General features: G+C 42.4%; 1 protein-coding gene across 2 annotated transcripts in view; it reads left to right on the top strand.

Moving 5' to 3' along the window:
- Positions 1 to 6,804: 6,804 nt before the first annotated feature.
- The window catches only part of myo10 (myosin X), a 179,305-nt gene continuing 169,169 nt past the window's right edge, over positions 6,805 to 16,940 (top strand). For both annotated transcript variants that reach the window (XM_033650103.2, XM_078173422.1), the window contains exon 1: positions 6,805 to 7,254. In XM_033650103.2, the coding sequence (XP_033505994.2) occupies positions 7,234 to 7,254 (21 nt within the window). In that variant the 5' untranslated portion in view covers positions 6,805 to 7,233. The remainder of the gene's footprint in view (positions 7,255 to 16,940) is intronic.

Raw genomic sequence — 16,940 nt, 5'->3', positions numbered from 1 at the left:
CTGTGGGCATGGAGTCACAGCAAGGAGCACCACCAGTCCTCAGAGATTCGCATTCGTGCAGCTGCTGCTTCACCCTCGTCTGCTCGTTGGCCCTCTCTCTCTATCCTCGTCTGCTCTTCAGTTTGTAGGAGCTCCTCGTCCGTATACTCGGGCTCAAATAAGTACGGGCGGCCATCGTAATAAAAGGGCTCATCTTCATTCTCGAAATCAGGTAAATATGCAGCCATGATACCGATGCAGTAAAACTCTCAACTGTACTCCGGGACAACCAGCGCCACTCTGTGCGGCGCTCTGCATGGCTCCTCTGTTTTCTTCCGGCAACAAGCAAAGCTCTCGCGATGTGACGTCACACAGCCCACAGGAAGTGAAGGGTCAGGGAAACGCTTAGTATGCTATTTACAGAGATAGCACTGGCGCAAACTTATACGGGATGCATTTGCTGTTTTGGTTGAGGCATCACCACAGTCTACAACTCAGATCCTCCCCTCACTCCTTCGCAGTGATAACCTCTGCTCCAAAAAACCAAGATGGCGACGGCCAGAATGCCAACGCTGCAAAACGGAAGTCCACACACCATATGGGTGACATCACAGTAGTTACATCCATTATTTCATACAGTCTCTGTGTGGCTTCTTTGTTGTGACATTTTCAAAGTTAGGATGTTTTTCAGAAGGAGTTCGACTAAACTTTAAAACACCAAAATGAATTGTTAGTAGTCAAAAGTTGCTCTGGTTTACAGGCCACCTGACCCCTCCGGCCCCTGGGCTCACAGTATGTCCAGTGCTTTTAGAATCCAGTTTGACTGCCTGTGAGAACCAGACATGTTCAGTCAGTTGCTCAGCATCAGAAATACTGCATTTTGGAAAGAGTCGGGGGGTTTTTTGATTTTCAAACAAAGTACAAACACATCACAGATGAGGATGAAGTTTGGTTAGCCAAACATTCTTGGCCCAACACTGGCCTGATTTAATTCGGCATGCTTGGTTGCCAGTTGTATACCAGATTGAGATATATGATGTGTGAGCTGACCAAGAAATGTTAGCTGGTTCCACAGTAAATCTGAGCAAGTCAGCTCCCTCAAAACCTCCCAAATCTGGCAGCCATAAATGGGATCTGATTCCAGAACACACCCAACTGCACCAACTCTCAGCCACAGCTAGAATGATATGTTTGGCTGCCTCGATGGACTTTTTTCTAGCGTACATGTATGAGCTGAAAGTGAACGTTGGTGCAAACCTGCTTCACTGTCCTCTGCTCACCTGTCTGAGGCTGAGATGTCAAACATCCGTCTCCACGGTCTTAAACAACCACAACCTTCTTTTTTTTCCTGTGACTATCTCAGATGGTGTTCCCACTCTTCAACAAGCAGATGATAGTCACAGGATTACAAAACCACATGGAACACTGTGGTTGTAGTGTTGCACAAGTTCAAAATAGACCCAGAGGATTTGAACACAAAAGAACCTCAGAATCCTCCTGAACCTCGTGATGAGGTCATAAATATAGAATAATAAACTGTTTATTTGCTCTGACATAACTTCACACCTTCCTCTCTTGGTTTTATGTTTTGCCATTTTTTGAATGCAGTTATAAGGAAAATGTGGACAGTGTGCTGCCATTGTGTTCATGGTGGTATGTGATAAGAATTCAGGGACAGTGGGTCAGGGGGCAACACTCAGGGTTACTGCTCTCCTGCCAGTCAGCAGCAGGGGGCAGTAGGCTTACTTCCCTACTCATGAAGTCAGGATAAATCATACACAGGACTTAAAGAGCCAGTGTGTAAAATGGGTTGAAAACAGTGATATGTAGCGTTTAGATTCTAGATTGCAGTGCTCACTCGCTCGCCTGCGCTCACCCCTACCATCGGCAAAGTTACGATGGCCTCCGAGGACCAAAACACTTTGGAAAAATGGCGTTGTCCGCGACAGAGAGTAACGAGCAATGAGGTGAAGATCTAAACCATATTACGATATGTTATAGGTTATCAGTGAGAGGTTAGGAGTGTTTTATTCCTAATTGTTTTGGTAACATGAGCAAACATTAGCGCAGTAATGCTAAATAAAGTCATGGCACAGTGTGGCAAATAATCGTGAGGTTGGTAGGATAACTGTTAACGTTACATATTATAATATGCGTTTGCAGAATGATTTTCCACAGGAGACGGAGAGGAGGAAGAGGAGGGAGAGGAGGGAGAGGGAGAGGAGGAAGACGAGGGAGAGGAAGAGGTGCAGGAAGGGCCAGGCGACGTGCCTCAGCCACGGAGAGGGAAGAGGCGGAGGGGAGGATGTTATGCCTGTTATACCTTTGACATAAGACTAAATTTTTCCGCAAGTGTTTTACAGTAATTGCTCTACCTGGAGATGATGTAACATTACGAACTCTCCTCCTCACTCCCTTCTTGTCGAGTCCGACATGTAACTCTATTATACTACGTGCTGACAAATAGTAGCATTTATTTTAGTAGTTTACCTGTCCAGCAGAAAACATGCCACTTCAGCGTTGGATTGAAGCCTTTAGTCCTTCATGAACCCCCTTCGTTGCTGAAAAACATCACCGATGTTTATTCTCTGCCGCCGCTTGTCCCGTTTTCTTTGCCCCTCTTTGCGTCTTCTTTTCCTTGCAGATGACGGTTCGGGTTCATTCTCTCCTGTTGCGTGTTAAATGTGGTCCATTCGCAAACTTTATAACTAAAAAAACTTTTCACTACTCTCTGTCGACGAACTACTAACACTCTGCTGTTTCCTCCTCCTTCTTCCTTCCTTCTGCTGTCTTTGTTTGTTTATTTATACACACGAAACGCGTTCTCTGGCTGGCTGGATTGTCCACTCGGGCTGCCGTACATACATGGTGGTGCAAGATGGCAACCTCTCTAAAGCAAGGCCCTTGCTATATACATATATATATAAAAGCATAATTATAAGGCTACGAAAACCAAACGAATTTACACTTATATAAACATATTAATGGGTAGAATATTCAGAATCAGATTCAGATTTGACAATAAACCATGCCAAATATTACACACTGGCCCACCATTTATTGTTTTTTATCTATAAAATGAAAATAAGTAGAAGTTTTGTTTAAACTGAGGGAAATGGTTTCAGCTTACATAGAAAAACAGGATGTTTACGTCACTGTGACATGTACAGTAGTTACGTTCCTGGAGAAGTGTATGTCAGGATATGGCACAGGATACATGTCCACATTAGCCCCGTTTCTACCAGACACTTTTGGTATGCTACCTTTGGAACCAACAGTAACCCTCCAGACATGGTACCTAGACCCTCGGCCCATTTGACATTTCCACCACAGACAGTCCTCTTAAATGTGGGCGGGGTTGTTGTCACTCACTGCTCTGTCCAGCACTCACTGTATTTCCTCCTTTATCAGTCTGCACCTGGTTTATCGTCCACAGAACGAGGCTACATGCTGACATTTTCAGAACAAAATAGAACAGGCTGCAGTGAGAGTCTCTCTCCATGGGATATTTAAAAATAGCAGCTTTGTGCATTCAGTCCTTCTCAGGCAAGCTCAGGGGTTTAGTGTTGCTGTAGCCCACAGGAACGACGCTTTGCCATATTTTTTTTCTGTCAATATATATTTTTAAACGCTTGAAGATCCACTCATTACTAAAAGTGTGTGTCATATAGAAACTAAAGTAATGGTCAAAGTTGTCACAGTGAAATTTAAGGTGTGTTGATGGATTCATGTTATCAGCTCATGCATTGAGTAACATTACAAGTTAACGTTCCACCTTAAAACTCACCGGCAGTCGGCCCAGTGAATGAAGTTATTTTTTTTTGCTGTGAGAGGCAGCAAAACATCCTTTCATTTTATAGTTACAGTTTACTAATAAAACTCTCCACAGTATGAACAGTGGTTACATGAGCCTCAAAACCAGACACAACTCAGCCCTGAGCAGAGTGACCGTCCTCTACTGACCAATCAGACTGCAGTGTTCACAGCTCCACCTTTTAGTACCAGATCTGTGTGCTAGGTACCCCAACAGAGGGGGGACCAAACATGGGGACGCTAAGGAACGTTTCTGTTGGTACCATTCACAACTTTTACTGTGGGAACAGAAAAAAAAGCGTACTGAACTGAACTGTACCGGACTGCTCAGTGGAAACGAGGCTATAGGACCCGCGGTAGGTACACTGTCAATTCAGTGCAGGAGAATGAACCCCGCTCTGTCCCAGATGATGAGTATGGATGCCTTACAGGGCCCTGGGGCCCAAACCAGCAGGGGTCAGTGTGCTGTAGTGGGTGCAGGGGAAACACACACACACTCCTACATTTGAAGTAGACATGAGGACTCTGTGTTGTTAACCTACAGCTGGAATGTTGATACTTAACTATATAACTCTTTCTGTGATAGTACAGACGGCTGCCCTGAACCAAGTCACAGGCTTTGAGTAAAATTCAAATGAAGTCAAAAGTTTGTCATGTTTCCAAAACTGAGCCATCCCTAAAAGAATTCTCATTTAAAGCCAAAAACAAAGAATAAACCGACTCCTGAGCAGCAACATGACACACTGTTGGCTGAATGAGAGTTTGATGGATGAAAAACTAATTGTGACTAGTCTTCTGTATTCATCATCATTATTGTGTAAATGTTTCTGTGTGATATAAACCTCCCTTGACATCATTCAGGCTTCCAGTGAACTACCGGACAATTGTTGTGTCACTTTCAAATCTCTGAAGTGTTTTGAAAAAATGTAAATGTTTATTTCGGCAGCGGTAAGTGGAGCTTGTGTTGGGATTTCCAAAGTCAAGACTACATAAAAATAAAACTTGTTTCCTGAAATTCTGTCCAATTCTCCAACATCAAAATGAAATTTTGTTGACAAAACAGTCTCACTGCAAGTGGCTGTTCAGGAGCTTTTAGATCTTGAGCTACATCAGCAGATGGAGTTTGCACAGTTTCTTGGGACTGTATGTTCACGTTTGTATTCCTCCAAGCACCTTAATGACTTCTCACCCAGGTTTGTGTGAAGGCTGAGGTTCAAAGGTGAGTTTTGAACTTGGAAACAGCAGCTGACAAAAACAGTCTCACCTCAAGATCCATTTTGCAGCTGTTTAAGCTTAAAATTTTATCTAAATTTCAAATCAGTTTTGTCAGTTATTGAGTCTCTTTGATCTTTGACCTTAAACATTACCTGAACTACAGCTTCCTCTTGACAGGGCTGTCAAATTAAATCTTCCATTGTTTTCATCCATCTACTGGACTTCTGTTCTTCTTCTGTGTTTCTTTTTACTGATACATATTGCTTTGTGTTTTTATTCTACTGAAGGCAAAAACACACCAGCAGCGAATTTTGTGCGTCAAAAAATACACCCTTATTATTTTCTATGTACAACCCCACACCAGCAGCAGCTAGACACGCGTTGGTGCTCCTGGATGCGCCACCCCGCAGACTTCATGCCACGGTCCAATTTCCAGCTTCACCGTTCCCGGAATTAAATATATTTTTCCCCCACTCGTTCTCTGCTTGTACATACCAGCTCCCGTAGCAGCTCTTTTTCTCTGCTCCTATGGCAGCTCGACTCCTCTCCTCACCACGGATGCATGAAGAGAACTTTGTTGCTGTTGCTGACTCGTTGCTGAGGTCGAGAAATATCCTGTGCTAATCGACCCACAATCCTGTCATTATAAAGACTATGGGCAAGATATTGCTTGGTGAGTCATAGCTCTGGGGATCGGCTCTTCAGATGAGATATCAAGTGTATTTAGGGACTGTCCACACATGATTTTAAGGTAACACAGAGGTGGAAGAGATACAGATCTGTCAGTAAAAGTAGTAATAACGCTGCGTCGTTGTCAGTTGATGAGCTGCAGTGCGATGCGTCCCGTGTGTGCTATGGACAGCACTTGATGTGCCTCGCATAATACGAGACGGCGGTGCCGGCGTGTTTTCAGCTTGATGCTTCCTGTTTGGACTATCCCTTTGCCGCTGTAATGTTGCTATGGGATGAATAAAGGAGTATCTTATCTTCATTGAACTGAAATATTTAACTTCGAAAACAGTATATCTGGATTTATTTGTGCTGAAATTACATCTTTGCAAATCAAGAAATTTCATATTTTAATTTCAGTTCCAAAAGCTGAATTTGGAATATACTTTTTCAACATTCAGATCCAAAAATGAATAAAAAAAATAAAATAAAATATAATAAGATAAGATAAAGTAAAATAAAATAAAATAAAAAAATCAGGTTGCTCAAAATTTGATTGGTCAGATTTAGATCCTAAAATTCAAATTGAAAATGTTCTAAAGGCAACAGCTGATACAATCAATTGCTCATAAACAAAGCAAACTATATCCTTTGGTTTCCAGCTGCTTCCTTGGATCACATGTCTGATGGACTGTGCTCTGATAGGCCAGAAGTCAATGCCATTGCTTTCAGACTCGATTGCCTACCCTGCCCTTTCAATTGCTATTTTATTCTATTTATGTATTTTATTTTTAAATCTGAATCTTTTTTAATTCTGAAACTTAATTCTGAAAAAAAAAAAATCAAATTCAGCTTTTGGAATTGTAAATCAAGAAATTTCATTTTTTAAAATTTCAATGCTGTGAATTCAGAGGTGTGTAAAAACATAAAAAATAAAAATCAGATACTGGTGTCTTGTTTTTGCCTCCACAGCTTTTCACCTGCAAACATCACCTTCAGTCTGTCACTCATTCAGCTCCGGGCTCCGCATGTTGACAGCAGGAGGAGTCCGAGAGACAGCGGGGCTGCAGGAGGAGGAGGAGGGAGGTGCTGGGTGTGGAGGGTGGAGCTTCACGATTATTGTGCACCGGTCTAAGTGACTGACTGAGGGAGCTTCTCCAAAGTTTGACCGGCCTCCCGTTTATTCTCTCCCGCTGCACGTTTCACCAAAACAGCCAACCTCCACACCAGACTGACGTGAGGACCAGAGTGCCGCACGGAGAGGAGTCTGCGCTCCTGGAGGAGAAGACCCCAAAGTTTTCTTTAGAGGACTCCTGCTGTCTCTGCTGGAGCAGTAACCCATGAGACAAAGAGTAAATTAACTACTGTAGCTCCACACTGAGTGACTGACTGACTGTCCTCCATCCTGCAGACGCTCAGGAGGAAGATCATGGACTGAAACTCTGGGATCTGCTTCCTTTTGTTGTGCTTGGAATCTCACTAACAACACATGAGGTGGATTGACCGGACGCGCGCTTTCCATACAGTAAATCCTCGGGGATTAAAATAACGAGGGCGATGGATAATTTCTTCACGGAGGTAAGAAGTCCTCAGTCTGCTGCTTCGTTCATGCAACATGTTGGACACTCTCAGGCGCTTTCACACTGATGCACTCGGCTGCATTAGACTTTTCTTTCTTATATGACTCCTATAATAAACTTTAGGATGCTTGTATCTATTAAAACATCTTAAAACATGCACTGCAAACACATGGGAACAACTCATGAAGCATATCAGCAACACACTCACTTGTTGTAGGAGTACTATTGTAATATTATAAGGATCCAAATACCTTGAAGTGCAATAATGTGAGGATAAACTCACTACTGAGCACCAAAAGGTGATTACATGGAAATTAAATGTGATAAAACACAATTAAGCTCAATGAGGCCAACATAATCTCACTATGAGGACTTCCCATTGAAATGTCAAAGGTATTTTACAGGAGCAAGGGTGTCATAAAGAACTTTAAATGAGCCCTGAACTCATCACAGAATGGCACACACACACATTGTAAACCCCTGTAGGTGTATCACAAGAATATCAGAGGGTCTGTGCCGGGCAGACTGGGGGTTGGACGGGGTCCCTGTGGATCTGTGGTATTTCCGCACCTCTTTTCTCGTTTTCTCCAAGACAAAAAATGCTCTACAGCTATTAATAGAAGTCTGAACCTGCATCCACAGGGAGCTGTTGATTGGTCAGACGACAGCAGGAAGGCCCTCATTGAATGGTTGTATGATGAAAGACAGTTTGGGGTTTTAATTCCAGGGATCCTCTGTGTCATGAGGCTGGTGTGGACTCTTTGATGCTGATGCATCCGTCCAGTGTTGCTGTGTTGAAAGCTGCTCTCTGTTTGTTTCATTATAAGGCAACAGACACTCCATCTGTTCTGTTCAACAGAAAAGCAGTTATTAATACTTTTATCTTTCTGAAAAGGATCTAAAGAGATGAAACAATTAGTCAGTTAATAATTGATTAAGTTTTTGTCACTTTTTTGATAATCTGTTTGTTGTTTAACTCACTTTTCAAGAAAAAATGACGAACATCTTCTGGTTCCAGCTCATCAATTGTGAAGATTCGTCTGTTTTTCTCTGTCTTTTGTGACCGAAAACTATAATTATCTTTTGGTTTTGGACTGTTGGTGTGGTAAAACAAGACATTTGAAGACATTAGCTTTGGCTCTTGGAAATTGGGGTAAACAATTTTCAGGGTTTTTTTATGTTTTATAGTTGCTTCCCCATTGATTTTAAAGGTACAGTTCAGATTCTTTGAAGCGGGGTTGTGGGATGCATATTCATAACTGGTGTATCACATACAGTAGATGGCGGTTGGCATGCTCCCACTTTAGAGAAGCAGGCTGGAGTCCGACACAGAAGTCAAGTAATGTACTGCGTTGGAGGGGGTCGGCAACAAAACATATTTTAGTCAACTAAAAAAATCACTATCAGGTTAAGTGTACGCCATTTTGAGAGTATTTTCACCACTTCAAGGGATAGTGCACCCAAAAATGAAAATTCAGCCATTATCTACTCACCCATATGCCGAGGGAGGCTCAGGTGAAGTTTTAGAGTCCTCACAACACTTGCGGAGATCCAAGGGGAGAGGAGGTAGCAACACAACTCCACCTAATGGAGGCTGACGGCGCCCCAGATTCAAATTCCATACTGCTCGTCCGTAGTGATCCAAGTGGTCTGGCGCAAGCGCACACACGTGAGCGTGGTGCACAGAGAGACAGTTAGAGCTACAGGCTACAATGAGGCTAAAAACAGAGTTCAGATGAACAACTTTTTATGTCGGGGCTTCAGGACACTTGGATCACTACGTGTTCCTCCTGTGTTCAGCAGTGTTAAATCACTGTTTTTCTCAATGGAATCTGGCTTTGAAGAGAGCGATATAACGGCTCCATTTTCTCATTGTAAATCACTCTCTGACATGAAGATAAAGTGCTGAAAATATGTCAAATATAGTATACACTTAAACTGATACTGATTTTTTTTCATGAAACTTTTTTTTAGGTGGCTAAAATATGTTTTGTTGCTGACCCCTCCACAACAGTTCATTGCTCAGCTTCCATGTCAGACTCCAGCCTGCGTCTCCAAACTGGAGGCGTGCTGACTGACTGTACGTAATATACTGTCTGTGGATGAGCACACCATAAAAGCCCACATCAAAAAATCAGAACTACCCCTTTAGAGTTGTATCTTTATATAGGAAGTAAAAAATAAAACACAATGATTCTTAGTTGACTTCCTGGTGACAAAAAAAGCAGTAAACTATGCTTTTATTCCTCTGGAAAGATCCTGTCATCATATAATGTACAGCCACTTAATAACATTTAAGTTATGTGGGTCTAACAGGTGAGTTTATCCTCCACAACAACCATGATAACAAACCACAGTACAGTCTGTCAGGTGGTTATTCCTGATAGTCTGAAGCATTCTGGCTGTGTAAATCTTCCATGCGCTATGACTCACGACAAATAAGCAGTCATTGCGGTCGATTTACAACATCACGACCCACACCTCTCTGATGACGTCACCCAGGTAACGGCAGCAACACCTGAGTCATTCCTGAATGTTTTTATTTTCCTTATTGGACTCCGAGCCTTGAAGAGAAATGATCATGATCATGTCATCACAGCAGCTGAAATCTGCTGTCAGAAAAAAACACATGACACTGTGAGCGATTTAAAACCGGTTTCTCTTCAGGTAGAGGTGTAACGGTTAGACAGCCTGTGAAAAGTCCTGCTTCCTGGTTGAAAGATTGCCCTGCCTTCTCATTGGTGCTCGCGGATTTTCAAAATCCAGTGAGGTTTTCAGCGGTATGCAGGGCCAAAGGTCACAAGACTCACTGAGCTCATAGGCGCTTGTGAGAGCATTCAGGCTGAGTAAAACAAACACTCTGAGGTTTAAGGGTTTTTTTCTCCTGCAGCAGAGTTGTGCCGGTCTCATGACGAGTGTACGGTACATCTGGCTGTTGAGCTCTCTCTGGAAGTCTCGGAGAGAGGGGGAATATTTGAGTGCCAGAAGCAGGCAGGCGTGCACAATAGTCTCAAATATCGGCCTGCCTGCCTTTATATCTGCCAGCTAATCGCAGCTGAAACAAAGAGCCCAGTCTTTAAGGAAAAGGGCATTTGACAAGGAAGTAAACCAGCTTCCAGCCGCCGCAGATGGAGGCCAACAGTGTGAGCAGAGAGAGGAATTTGAACTGGGAAGGAAGCTGGAGTGTTTCATATTTATACTGAAGACAGTTTGGATGAGGGTCCCACAGTGTCTGAGGCTGGACGAAGACTGTGTTGATAGCACGCTTTGAGCCTTCAACCGTCCTCCTGAACATTACTGGTTTACTCCCTCAGTAAATTCACTGTGTACAAAACACCGCTCATCATCTGTGCAAACTCACACCCACACAGCATCATGGGTACATTTGATGTCAGTAAAGCTTTGTATTTAAATGTACTCTCTTGTTTGCAAGACCTTTTGTTTTGCTGCCTGCTCTCACCTGTCTCCACACCTCATACTCTAAGCAGTGAAATTAAGTCTGTTATACATTTCTCTGCCTTAGAAATAAGGAGGCTGAACCTGATGTCGATCAACCCAATCACCACAATAACTGTTGGCAGTGATGGATACATTACATTTGTACATCATTTTGTAGCAGATACTTTAAAACTTTTTCATCAATGCTATGGTTAACATGTGGTTAGGTTTAGGCACAAAAACCTCTTGTTTTTGGGTAGGTAAAGATCATATCCTGGCTTAAAACACTCACTTTTGTTGGCATAAAAGCTGCTGGAAAAGCAGGGATGGGTCGGTGAAACACACCCAGGTTTGGTGCCACAAACACTGCTGGGAAAACACAGTGATGTGCCACTAAAAACACCCAGGTTTGGTGGCTTAAACACGGCTGGTAGACGGTGCGATGTGCCTCTAAAAACACCTAGGTCTGGTGCTACAGACACCACTGGGATACACAGTGATGTGTTGCTAAAAACACCCAGGTTCGGGAGCTTACACGTGGCTGGTAAACGCTGTGATGTGTCAGTGAAAAACACCCAGGTTTGGTGCTGCAAACTCTGCTGGAAAGACATTGATGTGTCATTTAAAACATCCAGGTTTGGTGGCTTGAACGCTGCTGGGAAACAGTGATGTGTCACTAAAAAACACCCAAGTTTGGTAGCGTAAATGTGGCTGGTACATCCAGGTTTGGTGTCACAAATACTGCACCCAGGTAGTTTGCTGGCACAGATGCGACTGGGAAACACAGTGATGTGCTTTGAAAAACACCCAGGTTTGGTGGCTTAAACAGCGGTGGAAACGCCATGTAGGGTCACCAAAAATCAAGCAGTGTTTTTGTTTGTTTGTCTCCAACAGTGGTCTGCAGGTTGGCAGGTGTCACGCCATCCAGCAACCCTTCCACTTCCTGATGCACGAATGTAAGGAATCCTTGGGTTAGAAATATTTTCCTGGTGACTTGGCTGTGTCTGTAGTCATTGAACTGACTGTGGTTCACTTGAAGAGAAGCCTTGTTCTTAATATCCCATCTCTTAACTTAAAATAAATGTCTCCTTTTTCCCTTATTGGTGCATTTTTAATGTGATCCATTGAGTTCTCAAAGTGTTTCAGAAGTGGAAGAAGTCCGAGATTTGGTCCCAGTAGTCTCACTTAAATGAAATGTGCTGAAGAGAAACAGCGAAGCACATCGTCTCAAACTATAAAGACATGAATGTGTTGACAATGACACATCCTTTAGCTGGAGGTTTCTCGTCTCTAATTACTGAGCTGCAGCCAAAACAGTCTGGACCAGAGTCAGTCCAGAGGCTATAAATAGAGTCTGACTACACACTCTGACTGACTGCTGAGTTTCATCACTTGGTCACTTTCTTGAAACATGAATTGGTTTTCCTGTCCAGCAACGATCACAATCACTTTACATCCTTTACAGGATACAAAGAGAGGCTGCACAAACAGGAGCTTAGTTAAAGTGTAAAGGACAAGCACGAGTAAGGTCATTAAACAGATGATGAAGAAATGCCATTATTCTGGTTCAGTCCAAATGCAGTTTGAAAACCACTTTCGCCATATATGGAATATTGGCACATCGTATTGTTTATTGTATCAAAACTGACCTTTTAAAAAACCCCAAACTTTTTTAGTATTTTGTACTTTACCCTGTTTACCACCCTAACGGGATCCAACTAAAATTAAGGCTTTATTCAGTGTGGAAAATTCTCTTTAAAGGCATTTTGAAACACAAAAACTCTCCAGTGAAACCAGCAGCTGTTGGAGGCAGGACGAGGCAAGTTCCATTCAGGTTTAACAGTCTGACACCCTCGAGGCTGCACGAGGGAATGATCGTGGTCGATGGGTGCTCCTGATTGGCCAATATCCACTTTTATGATATGAAATGAATAACAGCAACCAATCAGTTTGTGCTCTGAGGCAGCAGGACCTGCAGTGTGTTTAAAGGTGTGTGAGTGTGTGTGCGTGTGTGTGTGTGTGTGTGTGTGTGTGTGTGTGTGTGTTGACACAGTGGAGTCAGTTGAGCCTGGTATAGAGAGGGTTACAGGGTTTGTTCTTATTTGAACTGGTGGGCGTGGTGCAAGGTCAGCTTCACCTGTCCACCAATCAGAGAGCAGGGTTGCCTCGGGTGTGGGTTTGCAGTGATCGCTATTAGTCGAGACAAATGTGTTTCAGACACACAGATAACAAATAAGAGGATCAAGAGGCCTCAGATCAGACTGCACAGTGCACACCTGTGCTCATGTGTTACTCAATAACACATCATACTATGTATAAATATGAAGACCTCGTTGTTCGGTATATAGTTATTGTATTTCCAAATAAATCCCAAACAACATTTATCAATAATTGATAAATGTTTGGGTCATGTGTCGAAGTCAAATGTGAGTCAGATGTGTTGACCATAAATAGCATTGAAAATGGGGTTTGACTTTTTTATGCCTCCACACTGGTGATGGCCGTTGCTGTAGGCATTATGTTTTTAGGTTGTCCACAGGTCTGTACATCCTATTCTCATGAAAACGATATATTTGTGACACCTTAAGGGAATTTCTTAAAATTTGGCACAAACGTTCACTTGAATGATGAAATGATTAGATTTTAGTGGTCGAAGGTCACTTTGAACTTGCATCCGTGTTATTCTTGTATACGTGATATCTGAAGAATACCTTAAGGGAATTTCTTCAAATTTGGCACAAACATCCACTTGGACTGAAGCATAAACTGATCAGAATTTGTTGTTGAAGGTCAAAGGTCAAGGTCACTGTGACCTCACAAAACTTCAGACCCTGAATTGGTGATACTAACCTTGGGTGTCCACCTTGAAACTTTGCTGATTGTATAGATCTTCAGTGCTGTCGGGGGGGAAGATATGTGTGAAGCTAGCAGTCAGCAGCTATCAGTGCGAAGTCCGTAAACAGTGGCAACAGTGCTGATTGCTGGGTGCTAGACTTCTGTCAAGACACCATCCCAATATCAGTGGTAACCGAGTTCAGTGCAAAGTGGGGGCGATGAGCTCGCCAGTGGAATACATGCAAGTGTGGCCGGACCGGCTTACCACGACAAACCACAGAGAAACTCAGATTACAACACACACATATAGTGAGATTTCATTCTCTACTCAGGACGCCATTACTCTACTTGATCTTCACATAGCAGATAGTAATTTGCTGCTATGTAAATGCTCTGACGGTCCCATATAGAACCTTGAAGGCTGTGGTCATGCTTCACTTACTACTTATTTGAATTTCATATCTTTGTAAATTTAACCCATGTGTATCGTCTCAATAGGTCAGAAATTCCTTTGTCTGTATGCTGGAGGGAATATTCTTTATCGACGTCCAAGTTGGCAGAGCTGTGCTGCATTTATCTGCTATTTTGTTAGAAAATGATCTCTGAAAGACAAATGATCAGCAAACATGAACCGTTACGGCGGCTGCAGTTTTGGCAGTCTGAGCCCAGTGTTGGCAACAAGCAGCTCGGAGGTTTGAACTCCGCTGAGAGCTTCTACTTCATGGTTGTAATAAAGTCACACAGACAGTTATACTTCCAAAATAAGCCTGTAAGAATCACATTGCTGCAGCCGTTAACCTGGTTTTCTAGATTCCATACCAGTCCTGAAACTTCCAAGGCTTTCTTCTCCCACAAGCCTCAGCTGCCTGCATTCCTCATTAAAACCATAAAAAGTAAAAGCCCAATCATTGACATTAATAGGCTCACCACAACAAACAAAGGCCCTACCCATTTTAAATGGCTTCATTTTAATGATGATTTCCAGCGTATACGAGCCACGCTGCTGTGTGAGAGCCGTTCCTCCCTCCCTCTGTGTCTCACTGGCTTGCTTAAAGCTGAAACCTGACACCTGTGGAGCAGCCAGAAGGAACTGGGAGGAATTTAAACAGCTTGCAGATTTGTCATTTTGTGCGCTGCAGACGTCCCCCGCTCCCCAATGTCCTACCAGGACAACTGTGTTGTAAGTGCAGCAGAAGTGTTGTTCAGTCTGCAGCATTTGCACCTTCAGGAGTTTCTTTAGGTCACCAAGTCAGGTGACCAGTCAGAGTTTTAAGAGTCTCCGTTTGATACCCAGTAGTGACCTCTGTCTTTTCTAGAAAGAAAGGCAACGAAAAGGAAACAGTAAAATCAATGGCAGACTAATGAACGCCAAAAATAAAACATTTTGGAGATGCACTTTGTGGCCAAAAGTGTGTGGACACCCAAACATAGTATGTAAATAAGCTCAAATGTTCATTCTTGACCTTTAAAAACAGCAACTTGATGAAATATTCTAAACTCAAGTTCCACTTACTTTGAAATTCCAAAGCTTTCAACCTCATCTAATGACCCTCCTGAAGTTGCTCAGTTGTAATCAAGACGGTTTAGTTGCTAACATGCGAATTATGCATGGAGGATTCTTCATATGATAGCAGGTCTGTTAACTATTTATTAACCGAGCAAATTGACTTTATTTCTTTCAAGAACATGGAAAGAAACTGGAGAAGAAATGACCCAAAAATTAGTAAGAATTAGAAAAAAAAACAACAAGAAAATTACCTAAAAATTAGCTAAATAAATAAGTAATTTATAATCAAATAAATAAATAAATAAGGAAAGTAAAAAACAAAAACGAAATGTTTTTGTAATAAAATTTTCAGTATAGTGTTATGATAATTATACATATAGTTTTCTGGACATCCTTCGTTAGCTTTTTTTTATTGACATTTCTTGCCAAATTGCCCGTTGCTATTTTCCCCACGCTTTACAGAAGAAATCAAAATGATTTTCTCAGCGTTCACTGGTTTAAATATTCGTGAAAGGCATCTGAAAGGCGCACAAGAAAAGTGATGTCGATCCAGGTTTCAGAGGGTTAGTGGACCTAGCTTTGGGTTCAGGAGCAGTTTTAAAATGTAACAAAAAAGAACAAAGTTGACATAAAGTTGGAGGAATATTATATAAAATATTACAGCTGCTGTAGCATTAAGATTTTTAAAGCTTTTATGGGCTAAAGCCAAACCATGAAAAGCAGGGTCCACAAACTTTTGGGCATACAGTGTAAAATTCGGAGTTGAATTCAGAGCTGTGTTACAGTCTTGCTTCCTTGCCTTGATATTTCTAATTAAGTTTGTAACAAAAACATTCTTCTCCAGAGTCACATATAGAGAGCTGGTATCTTATTTCTCACGTCACTTTAACATTTAGTTAAAAAAAGAAAAAGACCCAAAGCGAGCCAGCCAAGCTCAGCTGCTGGCCTGGTGAGGCCTTTTTACGCTGCTGCTGAAATAACACCTTCTCGAGGAGGCAGACACTCTGGATGTGAGCCAACGCCGCCTGCACTCCATCTTAAACTGGTTTCACTGCTCTCAGCCGACTGTATATAGGGCAGAGGGGCAACTCTGACTGTGGGAAATCAAACAAAGTCTCAGGCCTGCAGTTCCAGACCCCGGCCCAGACAGGAAAACAATTTATTTTTATTTCCTGCTTTGGCTGCAGTGGTGAATGCGCGCAGCACCAAAACTCAGATTTAAATTTATCATTTTAAAAGGCAGCTCTGCCTGGTAGTGAAACAAGAAGTGAGACATTGGACTTCAAGTGGAGGACTTTCATAGACTTAAAGGGACAGTTCAACTCAAAATCAAAACCACATATTTTTCCTCTTTCCTGTAGTGCTGTTCATCAGTCTGGATTGTTTTGCTGTGAGTTGCTGAGTGTTGGAGATATCGGACGTAGAGATGTCTGTCTTCTCTCCACTATAATGGAACTCAATGGCACTCGGCTTGTGGTGCTCAAAGCGCCCAAAAAAATTACATTAGAAAAACTCAACAGCAGTGTCTCTTTCCAGAAATCATGACCCAGTTACTCAGGATAAACCACAGACCTTGTTATGAGCAGCTTCATGTTGGAACTATTTTCTCTCTACTGAACTACCCAACAGTAGATGCACACCTCCTTCTGCGCAATCATACAGTCGGTGGTTGTAGTTTGGTAGAAAGAAAATAGTTCCTTCATGAAACTGCTCACAACAGGGCAACTAACAGGACTTCTAGTGGTCAGATTTATTAAAATATTTTGTGTGTCTTGGGGCCATAAACCTAACTAGACTTCACCAGCTGCTGGCACCAACATGGCTGACTCCGCGTCTTCCTGTCTGACCAGATCACTGTCATTCACATACCGAGGGATTACCTCTTTCAAGATAAGACAACATTT

Source organism: Epinephelus lanceolatus, chromosome 12, assembly GCF_041903045.1.
Source record: "Epinephelus lanceolatus isolate andai-2023 chromosome 12, ASM4190304v1, whole genome shotgun sequence".
In the NCBI taxonomy this organism is placed as follows: Eukaryota; Metazoa; Chordata; class Actinopteri; order Perciformes; family Serranidae; genus Epinephelus; species Epinephelus lanceolatus.
This window is presented reverse-complemented; position numbering and strand designations above follow the sequence as displayed.